The 22,129-nt window shown below is 37.3% G+C and overlaps 1 protein-coding gene across 3 annotated transcripts in view; it reads left to right on the plus strand.

Moving 5' to 3' along the window:
- Positions 1–22,129, plus strand: part of Vwa3b (von Willebrand factor A domain containing 3B) — a 174,464-nt gene that overhangs the window by 120,674 nt on the left and 31,661 nt on the right. For all 3 annotated transcript variants that reach the window (XR_011365209.1, XM_069988478.1, XM_069988477.1), the window contains exons 20-22: positions 2,159–2,277; positions 7,455–7,505; positions 10,199–10,400. Coding sequence is in view for 2 of the 3 variants with exons in the window: in XM_069988478.1 (XP_069844579.1) it covers positions 2,159–2,277; positions 7,455–7,505; positions 10,199–10,400 (372 nt within the window). In the remaining variant the exon portion in view is untranslated. The remainder of the gene's footprint in view (positions 1–2,158; positions 2,278–7,454; positions 7,506–10,198; positions 10,401–22,129) is intronic.

A 22,129-nucleotide genomic window follows, 5' to 3' on the forward strand; every position in this document is an offset into this window, starting at 1 on the left:
TCCATCTTTGGTGATAATTTAATGTCATTGTGAGGCTGGCATAACATAGAATTAATTTCTTCTTAAATACTTAGACTTTGTGATAGTTGATTTGCTCAGCTGTTATTTTTAGCTATTTATTTGCTGTGTATATATTTGAGAATTTTAGTATGCTGGATCATTTTAATGAGATTTTGTATGTATGTGTATGTGCATTCTGTGTGTGTGTGTGTGTGTGTGAGTGTGTGTGTGTGTGTGTGTGTGTGTGTGTGTGTGTGTGTGTGTGTGTGTGTGTACCATTACTGGGACTAGAACTCAGGGCCTATTTCTCTTGCTTAATGTTTTGCTCAAAAGCTGGTACTCTTATCACTTGAGTCATACTTCAACTTCTAGCCTTTTGCTGTTAATTGGAGCTAAGAGTCTCATGAATTTGCCTGCCCAGGTTGGCTTCAAACCTCAATCCTCAGATCTCAGCCTCCTGAATAGCTAAGATTACAGGCATGAGCAACCAGCATCAGGCTCACTTTTACAAAAGTTTAAACTCTGTTTTCTTCTGCCAATTTGCAGTTGCCTAAGTCTATCCTCCTGTGCTCCTTCCCCTACACCCACATGTCATCAGACATTATGTAGTTCCATGAAGATCCTGTGACTTGCAATGATCATTTCAAGTGAGACTGGCTTGGTTCAGTCCATGTTGACAGGTTGTACATGTGTCCTCATTCAGTAGGCAAAGTGAGAGACCCTCATACCATTTGCTGAGCTTGATTCTGGTCCCTCCTGCCTTTCAGGACTTGAGTCCACCATTGGTTATAGAGCCAAGAGCCTACAGATTCAGCCCTGCTCTCTTGTTCACTGCTTTCCAGCTTCCTATTTCTAAAAATCAATCATACATTTTCCTTTTATACTTCTTTCTTTGCATTATTTTCTTGAACAATAAAATATAGTCTGATTTAAGAGGCAAGGGGAAACATCATTATTAAAAGTTAAAAAAAATCCTTCTTAAAAAAAGTAATTTCTCATATTTCCAAAATGTCTTTCTGTTTTACTTAAATATTAAGTATGAGAGAACTGGAGTCATGGCTCAAATGGAAGAGCTCCAGTTGCCAGTGAAAAAGTAAACAACAATGTAAGGCCCTGAATTCAAGCTCTAGTACCAGACTCTGTGTGTGTGTGTGTGTGTGTGTGTGTGTGCGTGTGCGCACGTGCATGCGTGCCTATGTGTCTGTGTGTGTCGATGTGTGTGTGTAGCATATATGCCATACTGTATATAGTATGTATTATTTGAGGTCTGTGCATTCTTTTATCAATAAATATTTGTTGAAGGTACATTATGTTCCAGGTATTGTGCTAGATAGTAATAGGAAATACAGTGGTGAATACAGCAAATTTCCTACTGTAACAGAGCTCACATTCTCTTGGGAGAGATAGATATTGTGGACGTAGGTAAATATAATGTTAGAAATAGTATTATGATGAAAGCAGACTTTGGCAGAAAGAACTCTAAGGGAAGGTAGAGTAAGCATATTACAATGTTTCTCCCATTAAATACAACTATAAATTTTGGACAGAATACATGGAGGGGCAATGAATGAACTTTGACATCAGAATGGTCCCAAAAGAATTGAGGAGGGAAGATTAGAATTTCTACCAAACTAGTAATAAACTTACCACTTATGTCCCTAAAATTACTTAGCATAGAATCAGAAGTATCTTAAAACTCAAAAGTAAGTATCGGGTGCAGACAAAAGATCAAAGGGAAACTCTCTGATACTCTGCCATTCCTGCAGGATGAGGTTTCATGCTACAAGATACAAATTACATACGTATATGTAATTTCACACACACATACACACGCGAACATACACATATAACTCTTGCACCAGCCAGCCAGGCACAATAGGTCACACCTGTAATTCCATGTACTTAGGATTCTGGGATTGAGAGGTTCACAGTTTTAGTCCACCTGGGCAAAATGCTTATCTCAACAGAAAAAAAAAACTGGGCATGATGGTTCATGTCTGTCATCACAGCTATGGCAGGAAGCCAGATTTCCTGTATTTTCTACATTCATAGTGTATTGTTTTACAATTAGAAAAACATCTAGCCATGTGTGTAAATTTTTGAAGGCTCATGTTAACTTGCCAAGTGATGCTTTCTTCCCTTTGGTTTTGCTGTGTAGGTGTTCCCCCTGGCACACGTGTGCAATAATACAAATAAGATGACTTTCATTAACCCCCAAGGAGTCAAACTCAATATCTACAAGCAAAAAGTAGAACAGGCAATCAAGTCCTATGAAAGGTTAGTGGTATTCCTGCTTATCTTTTATGGGTATGGAATTTATTTCAACATGTTTTCTCATCTTTGCATAGACCTTTTTATTTTTGGTCGGTCATGGGGCTTGAACTCTGGGCCTTGGGCGCTGTCCCTTAGCTCTTCAGCTCTTCAGCTCTACCACTTGAGCTACAGCACCACTTCGGTTTTCTAGTGGTTTATTGGAGATAGGAGTCTCACAGTCTTTCCTGCCCGGGCTGGCTTTGAACTGCAATTCTCAGATCTCAGTCTCCTGTGTAGCTAGGATTACAGGCGTAAGTCACTGGCACCTGGCTTGCATAGACTTTTATCAGAAGCAATAACTTAAAAATTATCCAGCATTAACATCAGTGGAGGTCAACATGGTGATGTCTGATATGCCTGATGCTGCATTACTCAAGTTCTTTACCTGAATATCTTCAACTGAGTTTATTTATTTATTTATTTGCTTATTGAGTTCTGTTACTGAATTTTGAACCCAAGGCTGTGTCCTCTTACTTGGGTTTTTCTACTCAAGGCTGATGCTCTACCACTTGAGTCATACCTCCACTCTGGCTTGTTGGAGATAAGAATCTCGTGTATTTGTCTGCCTGAGTTGGCTTCTCAGTACAAGTTGGGTCTCCTGTATCCAAACTATTTGGGATCAAAAGTGTTTCACATTGAGGATTTTTTTTTTGGATTGTAAAATGTTTGCATGTACACAGTATGTGTTGGAGACAGAGTACAAGTCTAAATATAATATTCATTTGTATTTATACACACCATGCACATAGCCTGGAAGTAATGTTTATAAAATATCATTAGTAATTTTGTGAACAAAATGAAGTTTTGTCATGTGAAAATTTCTATTTTATAGCATCATGTCAATACTCAAGACATACAAGATGTGGAATAATTTAGGAGTTTTGGATTAAGTGTGCTCAACCTGTATTTCCCTGTCTTAACCTGCCCTTTATTTTTTTCTCAGAGGCAAGATGCGCTGGACCAAGGATTACCCTTTTCTATGGGTTTGAAACTTCCAGGCACATCTTGCCTCAAGGGCTTCTACACTGTCTCCCCTTCCTGCTATGCCGCTGTCCTCAGCTGGTCTCTTTTTGGTCACTTCTTGCCTCAACGCCAGTGGCCTCCATAGAGGGGCCTTTCAGCAGTTCCTCTCTGTTTCCCACCCTTCCTGAGGTCCTTACAGCTACTAAAGAGGCCTGTGACTTATTCATAGTCTCTGTTCCTCTAGGTTACAGTGTTTAGGCCAGATGTTAGCCAACCTCATGTTCTTCACTTATTCCAAGCAGGTGTTTGTGTATTTGACTATTTGAATTTTATTCAAGCTTGATGTTATTCCAGTTATTAAAACTTTTCAAATTCAGATACCCAAAATGTAATAACACATATACTATTGTGTAATTTGCTTGAATAATTAAAATATTTGGGTCCTATAATTACCTAGTGTGTGAGTACCTGATGTAGGTCATAAGCTAGAACTTGGAGGTCAGACAGCACCCGTGGACTTCATTCTTGGCCCTGATACCTACTTTAGGAAACCTTAAATGCTTTTATTCCAAGACCTGTCTCACAAGGTTGTTGTGAGGAATGAGCAATTAATGAGAATTAGACTTTTCATTTCTAAATTTGCAAATACTAAAAATACATGGTGGAATTAGTCATGTGTCCCTTCCCAATGTACTGATCTTGGCTCTGGAATTCCAAGGACGAGAACCTCCTCCCCCCCATTCCCTAAAAGCAAAACCAAAATATTGGTGCAGTAAATGATTTGTTCCACTTCTTACTTCCAATGAGTAATAGAGAAATACTGTCACTACAAATTGAGCATCTCACTCTGGATTAAAAAGTTAGAATCTTGTAATCCTAGCTACTTGGGAGGCTGAGATCAGGAGGTCATGGTTCCAGACCAACCTAAACAAAAAAACTTGTGACACTTACTTTTTTGCTGTTGTTTTTAAGGTACTTATAATGTACTATGTGATTTTTTTTTGGTTTGTTTTGTATGTTCTTCCCCCAGGTATAACCTCTGTTTTCACTCCATTTAATTCCTGTGCCCTGCATCTTGGATATGCATTTTTCTAATTTGGGGAGGGGAAGGGAAATAACAAAATGCTGAAATAAGGATACAGGTTGACCCATTGTAGCAATGACATGTACAAGACACCATATTGAAAACGAATTTTAAAACTTTGGGTGGGGGGAGGGAGAAGTTGGGGAAGTGAGGAGGGAAAAGATGGTAGGGGGAAAACAAGGGAGGAGGTAATAATGCTTGATAGGAAATGTACTCATTACCTTACTCATGTAACTGTAACCCCTCTATACAGTATGTTTATAATAAAATATATATTTAATAAAAACAACAAATTATAAATCCCAATTGTTTTAAAACCTGAACTTTTTGAATGTCCATGTGATGCTAAAGTAGAAAATTCACCTAACCTCATGTGATAAACTACAGTCAAAACATAGACACTGTAAAAATATTGAATGAATTGCTTTTAGGCTATGTGTATAAGTTGTATATGAAGCATGAATGAACTCTGTGTTTAGACTTAGGGCCTATCACCAAGATTGCTCATTATGAATATACAAATATTCAAAATTTGAAAATAAGTCTAACATTAGGAATCCAAATTTCCAATAATTTCATTTTAGAAGTGCTCAACTTACATTGTTATTAGCAACAATAACAATAATTTTAATATCTGTAAAGTTAACTTTAATATTACTGACACCTAATCATATTTAATGTTATTTGTTTAATATTTAGTATTAAATTTAATATTTAGTATTAATATTTAGTAATATTTAGTATTTTTGATTTGGTATTTATTTTAAGTTACTTACTTGATGTTAGTTTAACAGTACCAATATTAATATTAATGCTACACATAACAAAAACTTCCTGATCTTAAGGACTTGGGCCTGGTTCAAGTGATAGAGCACTTGCTGGTATGTACAGGCAGTATGATCTCTCCCCTGTATAGCATAAAGAAGTATTTAAGAATTGTATTGCTATGTTATTTCCCTTTTGTCTTTCACCTTTTTTTTCAAGATATCCAAAATGTGAATGGTAACTGATGAAATACTTAAGCAATATTAAGTAAGACAGGTATAAACCTCAAATATCAACCTTAATTCATATAACCTTAATTGGCCTTAGTGTCCATGTATGGGCATTCTTCTGTTTGAATATTTAGAGAATTGAGGCAGTAATTTTGGCTTCATGTGTCTGAGGATAAGCTTTGAGTATTTCCAGTGCTGAATTCTAGAGTGATTTTTCTATAGCTCATTTTGGTACAGGAATAAAGTCAAAGTAACAGCCCTCATATCCACAAAGGAAACTACATTCTTATCCTGGCTCTGGGGCTCTGATTGGAAACTCTGCTGTGGTCTACTGTTTACTGAGCCAGATGTTGACCAGATTTCTGAAGTGTCATTATTTATGAGTTGCTTTGCAAATGAGCCAGTTATTGGTATACATAAATTTGAAAACTAGAGCTAGAGTGAGACAGTTCATACAAACAAATTTGTCTCTTATAACAAGCAAAGAAGGAAAACATTGTTAGTAAAACTTCAGAGTCAAGGAGCTGGACCAGCCTTAGAGAAGCATTCACATCTAGGCCCTCTCACCTCCTGGAAGGCTTCTGCTCACCTCACACATTTAATGGCTTTCCTGCATCTACTACTCTGCTTAGTAAAGCACTGGAATCTTTCAATGGGAATGGACCTCTGTTATTGTCCCACGCTTTGAACCTAGACCTAAGTTGCTCTATAGCCCTTACCCATACTCCCAGCTTCTCCCGTTCCACTGAATCTAATTTAGGTTTAAGAGAATTCTTAGTAGTTCTTCTTTAAAAAAAACACTATATATATATATATATATATATATATATATATATATATATATATATATATATATATACACTATGGATCTTTTAAATAACTCTTAGAAGCCCTGGTTATTGTTAAATGAGTCACATGATGAAAGAAACCTTATTTCTAAATATGCCCCAAAGAACCAAAAGTTTCAAGTGAGACAGAAACACCAAGCTGGCTCATTTCCCTCTTCTTGACTCTCTTTCCACCACTTGCAGAATATTTCCTTCTGTCAGACAAATTTGCATGTGCTATGCACAAGCTAGCTCATAGAAGGCCCCTCAGCTATATGAGGAAGCTGGCATCATTTGGCAGTAAAGTTTGGTAATGGCCCAAAGTCTCACATCTAGGAAGTGACAAAGCTAAATGAGCTTCTGGCCCTATACAGTGGCTCAAGTCCATGCTGTTCCCCAATGCAGGATTTCCTTGCCCTTTCTTCACAGGTGAGCAAGGCAGGATAATGCCTCTATCCAAAACATGTTCTCAGAGCTGTGTACTGCTGACGCTAGCTACAATTGTCAGAACACCTCCAGGAGAAGGTGTGGTCTCTACCTCATTTCATTGAAGCATTTATTTTTCATGGAACCCAGTTCATACTTCACCTCCTGGAGCAAGTGTTCTGTGTTCTGCAATCCATAATGCCTGTAATAATGTGGTGGTACTGAGCTGGACCTGAAGTATCATTGCCTACTAACAAGGAGAGTTGTATCTACCTCCAGGACCCACTATCTCCAATCTCCTTCCCTCTGGCTCAGCAGCTACTCTGAGGCTGTGACCCATGATGGGTTTTGGTTAATGAGGTGTGTCACCTGGTTACCTTTTCCCTGGCCTCATCTGGACAAGGCAATCAGGCTGGTTGATGTCTTAACATGGGTTCCTGTCCCATTACTTATTAACCTGTCAACTACTTTTGCTTTGAGAATTGAACTAGATTATCTATAAAACCAAGCTAAGGGCTCAGTTATATTTTCCTTGTGGGGGAGGAGGAGGAAGAGAATATTTAGAAATTTATTAATGCAGAGATGATGAGGATCAGTTTGTTTCCTGTGTTTACTCTGAGTTGAGCACTGAGTCTTGCTTTAGTATTGACAGCATTGCCACATAGCCATGGGTTTCTGCAGTAGTGCTGGGAGAAGGAGACATTCATATCAGAAGACAGCAACCTGGACCCAGTGGTGGGGGTACTGCACTTAGACTCGGCCTCCTCTGCCCTTTAGAGCCTATAATTAGCTTTACCATGAAATGAAGCATCACATCTAAACTATTGTTGTGCTTTTTTTAAACAGGCGCTTGAATAAAATTGTTTGGCAAGCATTATCTCAAGAGGAAAAAGAAAAGTAAGCTCTATTCCACTCCCTCATCGTTTGTTAATGAAATTTGTATAAGCAAAATCTACTTTAAAGTGTATAATTGAATAGTATTTAAAATGTTGTACAAATCACCACCTTTTTAGATTCAAACCTCTTTCATCACCTCGTGATGGGGGTCCTGTACTCATAAAGCAGCTGCTCCCCATTTCCTTTTCCCCAGCCCCTGGTAACCACAGTCTGCTTTCTGTCTCTGAAATTTTTCCATTTTGGAAGGAAAGGAATCATACAACATGTGGTGTCTTTTGTTTCTGGCTTCTTTTACTTACTGTGAAAACTTGAGTTTCTACATTCATTCAAATTGTGCCATGAATCAGTTAGATGCATATGGAACTTCAAGCAGCCCTGAACCACACACACACACACACACACACACACACACACACACACACACACACACACACATGCACACACACTGTGCACGTGCCCTGTTTCATTCATTCATTCTACTGGTGGACATTTGAGGGGTATTTGTGTTAAAGTGTGAGCATGCATATTTTCATTTCTCTTGAGTATTGAAGAATACTTGAATATCGAAGTATAATGTACAAGATTTCCTATTTTTTCCTGGACATGGTTTTTTTACCTTTAAAAAATATTTAAAGCCAAGCACTAGTGGCTCATGCCTGTAATCCTAGCTACTCAGGAGGCTGAGATCTAAGGATCATGGTTCAGAGCCATCCCAGATAGGAAAGTTCCTGAGAATCTTGTGTCGTGTGTGTGTGTGTGTGTGTGTGTGTGTGTGTGTGTGTGTGTGCATGCCATTGAATGGCTGTGACACCTCTATGAAAAAAATCAATTGGCCATAAGTATTTGAATTTGTTATGGATTATTATATACCATGGATGTCTATGTCCATTTCATTCCAATAGGACACTATTTTGATTATATAACTGTGTAGCAAGTTTTGAAATTAAGAAGTGTGAATCATTCAAGTTTGTTGTTCCACGTAAATTTCTGGAAAAGAAAATCATTAGAATTTTGATAGAAACTACATTGAACCAACCAATTTGCTTGGGAGGCATTAGGAAGTATCGCTATCTTAATAATATTGTCTTCTAATCTATGAACATAGGATGTCTTCCTGTATTTAGGTTTTCAGTCTCTCAGCAATGTTTTTTAGTTTTCATTATACAAATCTTTTACTCCTGATGTTTTATTTGTTTGGATCGAATTGTAAGTGGGACTGTCTTCTTAATTTCATTTTTTGATTATTCATTTTGTTGCTTTATGAAAACAAAAAATATTCATGTTTTGCCCCATCTTGTGTTTTATAACTGACAAATTAATTAGTTCTAGTGGGTCTAGAAAAGAGAGAAGGGTCTATAGAGTTTTCTATATATGGAAATAAGCTATTTGTAGCTAGTTGCCAGTAGCTTATTCCTATAATCTTAGCTTCTTAGAAGGCTAAGAACTGGAGGATTGAGGCTTGAAGCTAGCCTGGAAAGAAAAGTCTGTGAGACTCCAATTAGCCAGCAAAATACCAGACAGAAAGTATGGCCCAAGTGATAGAATACGATCCATGAGCAAGAAAACCAAGTGAGACTATAAAGCTCTGAACTCAAGACCTGGCATAGGCACCCCCACTTAAAAAGGGAAATAGTAAGCCATCTGCAAATGGAAATAGTTTACTTCTTTCTTCCGATTCAGGAGGCTTTCTTTTTTTTTTTCCTCTCTTGCCTAATTAATTTAGCTAGGATCCTAATGTTCAGTAGCAGTAGTTGTGTTCCTGATCATAGTAGAGGGGAGATTTTCAACCTTCCTTTCCCTAGTAGGATGACGAGGACATGCTCTGTTTTTCCTCATTCGGTATAATGTTGGATATAGATCTGTATAGCTAGACTTTATTTTATTGATATGTTATCCTTTTATTCCTAGTCTTAATCATCTTGTTATGAAGGGATGTAGAATTTTGTATGGCTTTTTTCTACACTACATTTGATATAACTATATGATTTTTGTCTTTGATTCTGTGTGCTGAATTACATTTAATGATTTGTGAGTACTGAGCTGTCTTTGCCCCTCTTCCAGGATTTCTGGCTCAGAAGCAACAGGGACTGGAAATTGAATCCAGGACCTGGGCTTACATACCATGCTACCTTCCCTGTGAGTTCCACAGAGTGATCATCAGCTCATATAAAGTTTAGTCTGCATTCCTTATGTGCCCAAACAACAAAGCTGGAAAGTTTGGCCTATTTAGGCTTACATGGAGGAAAGGAGTACAAGAATTATTTAGCTGCGGCAAATGTTTTGCTTTGCTTTGTCTTACTTTGCTTTCCAGAGTTAGTGCTAGGCCTAGAAGACTGAATTCTATTTGAAGCTCAGATGGGGTTCCTCCAGATGTGAGGCATAAGGAGAAAGGAATAGGCTCCAATGTTTGGAAAATGGTACTGGAAAAAATTAACGTATAGCAATATTTTTAAAGCAGATCATCAAGTGGATAGGGATAATGGATAAAAATACCTACTACTCATAGAGTTGGCTAGTTTTTAATCTATGCAAGCTACCAAAGTCTTGACATACCAGAAGGGTGTAGCTGTGACTATCATCTGATATACTATGCCTGCTTCAACAGATGTTTCTTGGATGAAAGTTTACTAAGGAATCATTTTATCATATTTTTTATTTTCCTTTTCTTTTGTTTCTTTTATGTATGTTTATAGGCTAGATTCAGTCAAGCCAATACAGTACTTAGAAAACAAAGCAGCTTTAAACCAGGCATTAGAACGGTTAAATTGGCCCATTTCCTTGAAAGAACTATCGATGCTGGAGAATGAAATCTTGGCTGGGAAAATGTACATTCAGCAGGCCATGGAGCTCCAGGAGGCTGCCAAGAAGAACTGTATGAACAAGGCTGTGGAGGAAGTGAGTACCCTGGAGCTCTCCATCCTCCCTCTCCCCATGCCTCCTACCCTATATCATTGTCATCCTACATCACTCTCCCTTCTCCACTCCCACCCTTCACTACATTGAGTTCTAAAAAGTTAGAGCCAATCCATGTCTCATATTTCTTTATAATCACATAAGAAGTGTCATTTGATTTTAATGTGGTCTCATTAAAGTAATACATGTTTTAATTGAAAAACAAAACTAAATGGGATAATGTTATGTTGTGGATTAATACTCATTTATGGAATTATTACAGTGAAACTTCTTTTTACTATTAATATATGCTAATTTTTTCAGTCCTTGGGCTTGAACTCAAGGCCTGGGCACTATCCTTGAGCTGCTTTTTGCTCAAGGCTAGTACTCTACCACTTGAGCCACAGTGCCACTCCAGCTTTTCCTGAGTAGTTTATTGGAGATAAGAGTCTCATGGACTTTTCTACCTGGGCTGACTTTAAACCATGATCCTCAGATCTCAGATTCATGAGTAACTAGGATTACAGGTGTGAGTCACCAGTGCCTGGCTATGATTTTTTTTTTTAAAGACTGAACTTTTAGAGTAGTACAAAAGTTTGGCCTCAGATCTACCACCTAATCTGTGTGTCATCTTGGCTAGTTACTCAATCTTTTTAAATCTGAGTTTTCTTATCTTTAAAATAAGAATGCTAATAGCATACGCCTCCTAGGATTCTTATGAGATAAAAATAATCATTTAAGTACTTCATGTTGAAAGCCCTACATAAAGGCAATGATTTTTATTAGTAATAAAACAAATCTAAAAAAGGAAAATTAATATATCATCTGACTGCCTTATTAGCACCACTTCAAGCCTTCCCATTTAGTTTTTTCTCCTTAACTGTTTTCTACATAGATGAAGCCAGTGTTTCTACAATTATTTCAAATCCGTTCAATTAGCATAATTTCATTGTTTCTCTGTGTTTTTGCTGCATGTTCAGATTGATAGGTACATAATGTAACTTCACTGAATGTTGGACTTTAGGGTTATTTTCCAGTATTTTGCTCTTGCTTGTGTTTTTATGACTCCAGTAGTGCACACAGTTGAATTTTTTGTTAGAATATAGTCTTAGGAAAGTAATTTTTGAATAAAGGGCATGAACTTTGGAGACTTACTTTGGTATTATCAATATGAAATGCTCCTTTCTGACAACACATAAATGGGTGTGGATGTGGAATACTTTACCCCAAATCTTACTGAATCCTATGTAATTTTCAGATATTCACCATATAATCAACAACAAAAAATAATTCCCAAAGAACTGCTGACCTTTGGGGTACATTTTTTATTTTTAGTCAAGTGATACAGGATTTTCTTGGTTTTTACTTCAGTATTTGCTGTTTTAGATCCTCTAGTTTATTTTCTTTCATTTTTTTTCTGGAAATCACATTTTTCCTTCAGTGTTGAAAGCTGTATCTTTTATGGGAAATGCAAAAATTTGTCACAAAACCTTCTATATCTCCTAATGTTATGAATAACATAGATATTTCCTTGTAGAATTGCTCAAGATTTCATTACAAGGCACTATCTGATGCCATCAAACAGTTCTTCTTATCTAAGTACTTTGCACTCACCTAAGAATCAAGAGAACCAAAAGTGAATTACCTACCTACCTCTCCCTGAAATAAGCTCTTCTTATGATTGTGCCTCTTCATGTCTACTTGATTGAAATATTTAGATATAGAACACAATACTAAGTCCCACCATCCTATCAAGAAATGAAGGACTTCTTTTGTTGGAACTATGGAGATACTACTTACTAGCAAAATTTGCTAGCATTGTTCTTTTATCATGCTTTACATTAAATTTACCAAGAAGAAATGTTGCCAAAAAAGCAAGTTTTACTAATAGTATTTCAGTAAAATAGCTTTCTTCTAGCATCTCAAAAAGAAGTAATAATATAGTAAAGTGCCACCTCTCAATATTATTTTTTATTATATTAACTTTTTCTGCCTTTTTCCCTGGGCACATCATCAGGAAATGCGCTTATATCTATGTTCTATTCTGATACCTGCCTTTTTAATTTTTTTTATTTTATTATCCTTAAGTAGTTATACAAAAGTGTTGTCATTCAACAAAGCAGTTTATGAATATATAATGCATCTTGATTATTGTCACCCCTTTTAACATTCTCACTCATCCCTCCCAGCCCACCCTTTCCGTACTTTTCTTAATTTTGTAGTAAGTACATTGGATTCCTTTTTACTGCATTCGCCTCTCATTCTTCTCTTTATTTGTCTACTCCTTTCCCATTGACCCCTTCCCCCATCCCTTTCAATTATTCATTTCCTGGTGTTTATTTGGTGTTTGTTGAACTTTGATTTTGCCTTTCTAAGGAATTTCGCTGTTTGTATTCTTTCCTAAGTCTACTACATTTCACTTAACACATTTGTATACACTCACTTACCACCCAACATAATTACTTGTGTATTTATAACCAAGTTCTAACTTCCATATGTGAGAGAAGACATGTAACCTTTGTTTCTCTGGGCCTGATTTACTTCACTTAACATAATGTTTTCCAGATCCTTCCAGTTCTTTCAAATGATACAACACCATTCTCTCTAATGTGTATATATACACCACATTCCATTGTGTATATATACCACATTTTCTTGATCCATTCATCCATTAAAGGGCAATTGGGCTCTATACTTTGGCTATGGTAAATAGTGTTGAGATGAACATGGTTTATGCTGGTGATTCCTGGTTTTTAATTTCTTAGGTAAATGGCCAAGAATGGAATTGCTGGATCCTTGGAATCTCTACACTGCTCTCCAGAGTAGTTAAGCAAGTTTACATTCCCATCAACAGTGTATTAGGGTTCCCTTTTGGCCACATCCTTGCCAAACTTTGTTACCGTTTTGTTTTTTTTTTTATAATGGCCATTCTAACTGGGGTCAGGTGGAAACTCAGGGTTGTTTTGAAATCAAACATTTTCTTTATTGCCAGAGCTGTTATCTCGTTATATGTCTGTTGGCCATTCTTACTACTTTTTCTAAGAAGACTTTCTTTAACTCATTAGCCTATTTATTAATTGGGTTGTTGGGTTTTTTGAAGATCTAATATTTTTAAGTTCACTATATTTCTGGATATTAGGCTGTTGTCTGATGTGTAGTTGGCCAAAATCTTCTCCCATTCTGTAGATTGTCTTTATAGCTTGTTGGCTATGTCCTTGCCTTGCAGAAACTTTTTAGTTTCATGCAGTCCCATTTATCAAGTTTTTGATTTGCTCTGCTTCTGGATCTTTGCTTAGAAAGTTTCTGCCCAGGTCAACAAGTCCTAATTTTTCTCCTCTCCTTCCTATAATAAAATTTCATAGTTTTGGGTCTTACATCAAGGTTTTTGATCCATTTTGAATTGATAGATAGGGATCCAGTTTCAATTTTCTGCATGTGGAGAACCAATTTTCCCAGCACCATTTGTTGAAGAGGCTGCCTATGTTTTTGTTTCTTTGACAAACATTTGATAGCTGTAGGTCTGTGGCTTTGTTTCTGGGTTTTTTATTCTGTCCCATTGGTCCTCAGGCCAGTACCAAGCTGTTTTGTTTTGTTTTTACTATAGCTCTGTAGTAGTTTGAAATTTGGTATTGTTATACCTCTAACACTGCTCAAAATTGTTTTTGTGACTCAGGGCCTTTTGTGGTTCCATATGAACTATAGATGATTTTCTCTATCTCAGTGAAGAATGGTGTTGGGATTTGATGGGTGTTGCATTGAATTTGTAGATTGCTTTGGGCAATAATACTATTTTCATGATATTCTGCCAATTCAGGAGCATTAAAGGTCTTTTCATTTCCTGTCTTCTTCAATTTCCTTCTTCAAATTTTTATAGTTTTCATTGTAGATGTCCTTCACATCCTTGGTTAAGTTAATTCCTAGGTACTTTTTGTTGAGATTATTGCAAATGGAGTTGCCTTCCTGATTTCAGTCTCAATCTTCTTATTGTTGGCATATAAAAAGCTTCTGACTTTTGCGTCTTGATTTTATACCTGGCTACTTTATCAAAGTTTTAGCCAGCTCTACTAGCTTAGGAGAGGTGTATATAGGGTCCTCTAAATATAGGATCATGTCATCTGAAATTGGGACAGTTTTACTTCTTCCTTCCCTACTTCCTTCCCTGACTCCAGAGGAAATAGTTCAGTTTTTTACTGTTAAGTATAATGTTAGTTGTAGGTTGGTCATAAATAGCCTTCATTATGCTGAGGAATATTCTATGTATTCCCATATATTCTCCAGTGCTTTTATCATAAAAGGATGTTGGATATTACTTTTAAAAACTTTTCTATGTATATTGAGATCATCATATGATTTTTGTTTTTCTATTACTGTGTTATATTCATTGATTTACATCTTTAAGGTTTTGCATCTTTAAGGTGAGCCCCATTAAATCATAGTGTATGATTTTTGTTATTTGTTGAATTTGGTTAGCCAGTATTTTATTGAGAAGTTTTGCATTTTGTTCATCAAAAAGATAAATCTATGCTTCTCTTTTTTTGATGTGTCCCTGCTGGCTTCATATGCTTGAATTGAGGGCCTGTTAATTGCCCAAAGTTTTTTGCTCAAGGCTAGTACTCTGCCACTTGAGCCACAACTTCATTTCCAGTTTTTTGGTGGCTAATTGGAGATGAGGATCCTATGGACTTTCTGCCTGGGCTAGCTTCAAACTATGATCCTCATAAGTCATTCTCCTGATTAGAGGTATGAGCCAGTGGTGCCCAGCTCATCTGCCTTTTTTATTGTGATATGGGACTCTCAAGACTATTATCCTAGAAGGCAGATTTTGAAACAGAATTATGTCTGAAACTAGAGAAAGAACTTTACCAAGGAACTGTGTATGTGAAATTGGAAAGTTAAGGCTTACATGTCACAAAAAGATAAATATTCCTAAGAACCTTACATAATTCCTTATATGTCTGCAGTCTTTTAGGTTTAATAAGGATAATCATGTATATGTTATATCTTTGATTTTTGCATAAATGTTGGATTAAGTTGAACATATCTTATTACTTATGGTATTGTTAATTATTATTACTTATGAGACATGTTCTTACTTATGGGATTATTAATTATTATTACTTATGGGATTAATGAGTTAATCATAACCATATACCTAGTGATTGAGACAAAAGATGATTGTGATGACAGCAGTGTTCCTGTGTATGACTGAAGTATTCTAACCTCACTTGCTGCTGAATAAGAATAACCAAGGGAAATGATTCTATCAAGTAAGTGTATAAATAGAAGTCTACTGAGATTGCTCTGTTGTTGAGCGACATTGATCAAGAAGCATTGTACTCATAAATTGATAATATGAAACTTAAACCTTTTTGTATAACTACTTAAAGTTAATTCAACATAATATATTTGTCTCTTCTGAAAAAAGAAAAGGAAAAATAAAAAATAACCTCCATGAAAGCTGGGTCCTTGACTCACCTACTATTACCTGTATCCATTTCACCAAGAATGGAGCCTGAGGCACAGTAGACACTGAGTAAACTTTTATTGAATGAATGAAACCCAAGTCTTTGAAGCATGGTGTTATAAACATGACAACAGAGACATACCCACAGAATAACTGGAAGGAAAGTGATTGATTCTATCTGAAGAAATGAAGGTTAAACTACTTGAGTTTGGTAGGATGTGGAGGGATTGGAAGTTGGACTGTGAAAAATCTTTGCCCTGGGGGAAAGGCAGGAGATGGGAAAGAAGATAGAATCTCCATCCAAGATTTGGCAGAAAGGACAGGAAACAGAAGATGATACCAGAAGAAGAAGGGTTTGGAATTCTTTACTAGGATTTATGTCTGTGAGAAATAGACACGGAGGGGAAGTTTTCAACAGATGAAAGACATGAGTAGATCTGTCCTTGGGAAGATTATTTTGATAGAAAGCTAAGCCCTAGGTACAGGGAAAAGACCAAAATCTTGTGCTATATTCTCATTGAAATGGGTTGAGTCCTTGAGCCAAGAGAGAACAGTAGAGAGAGAATATCTGGTTTGTCTCCATCTCTTTGAGAATTCAGCTTCATCCTAGCTATGCTACCAACCACTTACTTTCAGGGCCGAGCTGGAGGCCCCTTTCCAGATGTTACTATTACCTTTCAGTGAATCCGAGTCAGAAAAAAGACATACATAATCCCTAACTTCCTGGCCATGACACTGTATGTTACCAGAGAGATTAGGGCAACTAAACATCTTGCATCTGACATGAGAACAATTTCAAGCAAGAAATAAATATAGTAAAAGTAATAAGAAAGTTTATTACAAGAAAAATATGGCACAGGAAAACAACACTTCAACCTACCTCAGCCATCTTGTACCACCTTCTTTGTTATAGAGCTTGGCCTTGTGCTAAATATAGTAAGAACTGCAGTCCTTGATGATGGTTTTTTCTAATTGGTAGGTCTCTATCTGTCTGGTCCTTATTTCCTTTTTTTGTCCTTTCTACTTCCTTATTCTTTTACAGCCCCTTGTCCCCACTTGGTTGTTAGGCTGGTTTGGTTTTATCATCTTATTTTGCCATCTGCTAGTTCTATAGTTCATAATTCCCTGACTTGATACTTTTCTACTAACTCATATAATTAACTCATTATAGTGATGCTATTTGAAGATAGTGTCTCCTGCACATGCACATGCCACAATCACAATGAAGCTGAGCTCTCAGAGATACTAAATGAACCAGAGAGGACACCAAAGAGGACATGCAGCCAACCTCATGACTGTGTCACAATTGGCTGGAGATTTAAGAAGACAATCCTTCTCAGTCACTGAGAGAAATGAAAGGAATGGGAAGAAATCTCCCACAAACTTAATTGTCTGAGAAATTCTTCTGGTATCCTATTAATTAGAAAAATAAGTATCAACACTAGGGATCCCCTGAGGTGACAGAAGACATGGCCTGGTTATCTTTTCATTCTGTAGCTAAAAATATTCCTCCTTGCCAGAGATTCCAACTGGGTGGACCTCAGCACTCTTTTAAGTTTATCTTAGTTCCTGAGCATGGGTTCTGCCCCAACACTATGGCAGATTTGGAAATGGCCTTTAGTGTCCAGGTCTAGAGGAAGAAAAATGGGTGTGGGGACCAGGCAGGAAACAGAATCACATTTGTGAAGAAGCAATAAAGATGGAACTGTTTGCCCTAGCAATCAGTAGGTCCAAGGCAGTTCTCAGGGCACCAGAGGCCAGCAAGATGAGAGAGTTGTTGAAAGAGTAGAAGAAAACAGTGTGAGAAAGCTATGGCTATCAGTAGGACAGGAGGAATTCTTGGAGACAGAACTTCTGATCTCTGCCAGTGTCTCATGTTGGCTGCTACTCCAGAGCCAGCCAACCAAGGATTTAGGGGTATCTTGGGGTACTGGGAAGGGTGCGGAAGGCTAGAGAATAGATTTTTAGGGGAGCAAGTAAATTGAGGAAACAGAACATTAGCCTGGAGATGCAGATATTTTTAAATGTTTTCTCAAAGTCTCAAAGTTTATTTGTATACCACAATAGTTTGTAATATATTCATATAAAGAGATAGATGGCAGTGGTCCACACATCAGGCAGTGACTCAAAATGTGTCTTTTGCTCACCTTTGGAGTAGCTGGGGAATTGATAACCGTCAGTAACATCTGACAGTTTCATAATTTTCAGCATTAAATATTGAAGACAGCTGGGCACCAGTAGCTCACACCTGTAATCCTAGCCACTCAGCAGGATGAGATCTGAGGATCACAGTTCAAAACCAGCCTGAGCAGAAAAGTCTGTGAGACTCTTATCTCCAATTAACCACCAGAAAACCAGAAGTGGCTCTATGGCTTAAGTGGTAGAGCGCTTTCCTTGAGCTGAAGAGCTTAGGGATAGCGCCCAGCCCCATAACTGACCCCCCCACCCCAAAAATGAAGACATTTAAAATTTTCTCCCTTTGAGATTGCGTGAAACTGCAGAGTTTCCACATGGCAAAGGACATAGCTAGCAAGATCAATAGAAAGCCCACAGATTGGGAGAAGATCTTCACTAGCCATACAATGGACAAGGATCTCATATCTAAAATATACTTAGAACTCAAAAAGTTAAATCCCCCCAACAACAAATCCTCAAAGAAACAACTGCTCGATAAATAAGTGGGCTAAAGACTTAAAGAGAAACTTCTCTGAAGAGGAAAGAAGAATGGCCAATAGACACATGAAGAAATGCTCAACTTCTCTAGCCATAAAAGAAATATAAATCAAAACAGCATTGAGATTCCACCTCACCCCAGTTAGAATGCCCATTATCAAGAACTCTAATAACAACAGATGATGCTGGTGGGGATGTGACCTAAAGGGAACCTTACTGCATTGTTGGTGGGAGTGTAAATTTGTTCAACCACTTTGGAAAGCAGTATGGAGGTTCCTCAATAGAGCTCCCCTATGACCCAGCAATTCCACTTTTGGGCATTTACCCAATCACAAACAAGACTATACTAAAGCTCCCAGCACAACTATGTTTATCGCAGTATTATTTAGCATAGTTAAGATATGGAACCAATGCAGATGCCCAGTAGATGAATGGATCAAGAAAATATATATGATATATATGATATATATATATGATTCCATATATATATATATGTATGATTTCTATGCCTCAATCAGAAAAAAATGACATTGCCTATTTGTTAGGAAATGGAAAGACTTGGAAAACATTACATTAAGTGAAGTAAGCCAGGCTCAAAGAAACATAGGTCTCATGGTTTCTCTTATTAGCAATAACTAGTATAAGTCTAGGACAAGCAGAAAAAGTCAAAAGCTTTGTACATATGACCATATAAGATGATGTTAAAAGAAATGAACCTCAAGATAGAGACACAAGTGGTTTTTTTTTCTTTCTTGCTATTGTTTTTAATGCATTTAAAATGTACTATGTGGTTTTTTTTGTTTCTTTTGTATGGTCTTCCCCCATGGTATAACCCCTGTTTTCACTGTATTTGATTCTGGTACCCCGCATCTTGTATATACATTTTTCTAATTTAGGGAGGATAAGGGAAATAACAAAATGCTTAAATAAGGATACAGGATGACGCATTGTAACAATGAGATGTACAAGACACTGTTGAAAATGAACTTTACAATTTCAGTGGGGCGGGGGGTAGGGGTGGGAAAGGAACGGGAATTGGGGAGGTGGGGAGGAAAGGGATGGTAGAGGAAAAACAAAGAAGGAGGTAAAAATGCTCTATAGGAAATATATACATTACCTTACTCATGTAACTGCAACCCCTCTGTACAGTATTTTTACAATAAAAACATATTTAAAATTTTTCCCTTTGATTTTTCTCCAAATTAAAATAGTCAAGGAATATTCATCTTTTCATAAAAGCCCTGAAAGTTGCTATTGGCACTTGATTGGAGCTTTTCCTTTCAAAGTGATTAACTCTCCTTCAAAGCCCAGCCAGCACTGGTGCTGGGAGGAAGAAGGGTTAGGACCTACTTCAGGGCTTCATCCTTATCCTGGTTTTCCCACACTTCTAAAGGAGCCATTCACACAGCACAAAGTGCCTCCAGTCCGGATGAGCAGAAGACCAGACAACACATTGAGCTTGTGATCTACTCAGAAAACAGCCACTGGGGAGAAAATGGAAATTCTATGACGTTCAGCGACCTACATTTTTTATACTCTGTTAAAATTACACTAGTTCCTGAGACAAACAATTCCACAGTCCCACTCCCCATATCTCCTTGAGTTTTAAAAGAAAGGCTACTGAAAACGGAGAGAATAAAAAAAATCCCCTTAAGCCTTGGACTCACAAGTTATATGGCCAGCTTTCCTATGAGCCCCAACCCTGAACTGCTGCTATTCATGGGAAACTTGCAAAAAGACTTCATTTCCTCTCCAGGGCCAAGGCAGGAAATTCCACTTAAAGCTTCATGTCTTTGGCACACTATATACCTTCTGTTAAAATGCAAACGTTCTGGGAAATAATATCATGTAAAGACTATCTGAGTTACTCCAAGATCCCTCACCCCAGGGATTCTAGACGCTGGGCAAGAATTTGCCCTTCTTGATTTCCATTTTCCTGTATGATCTTTTCTCTCCTTGTGGTCCCTAGGTGTTTACATGAGAAGAGAGTGGGGACAGAGTAGAAAGTGATCCAAATTTTCTTCTGACTTGATCCGTTAAAGAATGGAATTGAATCATTCATAGAGATATTTTGCAAATTTTCTGGTCTCATAATTGGAAATTGTAGAGAGAAGGGTCACAACAAACTGACCCTCTATGCCTTATTTTAATTACATGTCTTCACTTGATTGTAATGACAAGAAATGGACAGATAGGCTTGTTGGGCATGCTGCTGAGACCACTTGGGAATAGAGTGTGGTGGAACTCAATGATTCATTTAGTTCTAGTTTCTAGCACAATTTTTGAGCCAGCCAGTAGCTGTTAAATTATAGAAGCTTGTTCTGCACCCAGTGTTAAAGAATGGTACTTACTAATAGAAAAGTTATTTCTTTATTTTTAATTTATTTTTATTGTATAGGTGATGTACAGAGGGGTAACAGTTACATAATTAGTACATTTCTTTTTGAACAGTGTCACCTCTTCCCTCTTTCTCCCAGTATTTTCCATACTGACCCCCTCTCCCACAAATTGTATAGTTCATTTTCAACATATTGTCTAGTGACTATCACTGCTCCATTAGTTCACCCTTTGTCCCATCATTTCTGTGCTCCCTTTTACACTCCTCCAAACAGATAAAATTACATACAAGACAAAAAGTATAGAAATAAAAAATAGTGACAAAGGGGGGAAAGGGTAAAATAACAAAACACCTCTTGTTTCCATTTCTTGGAGTTCCTTTCAATAAACATCATCTTCTATGATTATATGCACATAGCTATTGAGCCTTTGTGATCCTCTCCTAGGACTGTCCTCCTTTGGTTTCACTGACTGAATGTTCAGAGTCCTGTTTCATAAGGAAATAGATTTGGAAAAAAAACTATATTAAGCAAAGTAAGCCAGACCCAAAGCAACATAACTTGCATGTTTCCCCTCATTTGTAATAATTAAAATATGCCTGTAAATCTACGAGTAAACACAGTGGGTGGTAAAAGACAAAATATTATACTTTGACATGATAAATTAAACTAATAGAAAATATGAAGGCATGAAACATTTAGGTAATTTCACTGTCTCCACCAATGCAAGCTAAAGAATATGACCTTGAAACAGGAAGCAAATCAAAGGAGGGTAGCACTGTTTGGGGCCCTGTCATATATCATTTGTGATGGAGTCTGGCAAAGAAGTGGGTTCGTTCTCTGAATTTTATAATCAGGGCATATCAAATCATCAGGAACTCTGCATCTCTACCATTGGAGTTACATTCATCCGACTTCTCACTGAAACTGGCTTGCATCTATCTCTCTGTGCCTAAGCCTAGAGATACACCAGCTTATTTTAGTGCCAGCATTTCTCATTTTCTCTTTTTCTTCTGATTCTCTCATCCCCTAAGGATTTCTTTCAGAAACCCAGTGGTTTGTTTATGTTTTGTATGTGTGCATCGGTGAGAAAGGGCACAAGAGGAACGGCACTGGAGACTGTTCTGTGGCACAGCTTGTATAGCACAGCTTGTATAGCAGCTCTCAAGTCTTTTGCAAGATTCCAAAACAGTAGGGTATAATCTTTCTGGAATGAAGTTGTCAGTATTATGGCTGAAGGGGTGGTGTGTTCAGCTGCC

This window comes from Dipodomys merriami, unplaced genomic scaffold, assembly GCF_024711535.1.
Source record: "Dipodomys merriami isolate MVZ:Mamm:240054 unplaced genomic scaffold, mDipMer1.0.p SCAF_36, whole genome shotgun sequence".
In the NCBI taxonomy this organism is placed as follows: domain Eukaryota; kingdom Metazoa; phylum Chordata; class Mammalia; order Rodentia; family Heteromyidae; genus Dipodomys; species Dipodomys merriami.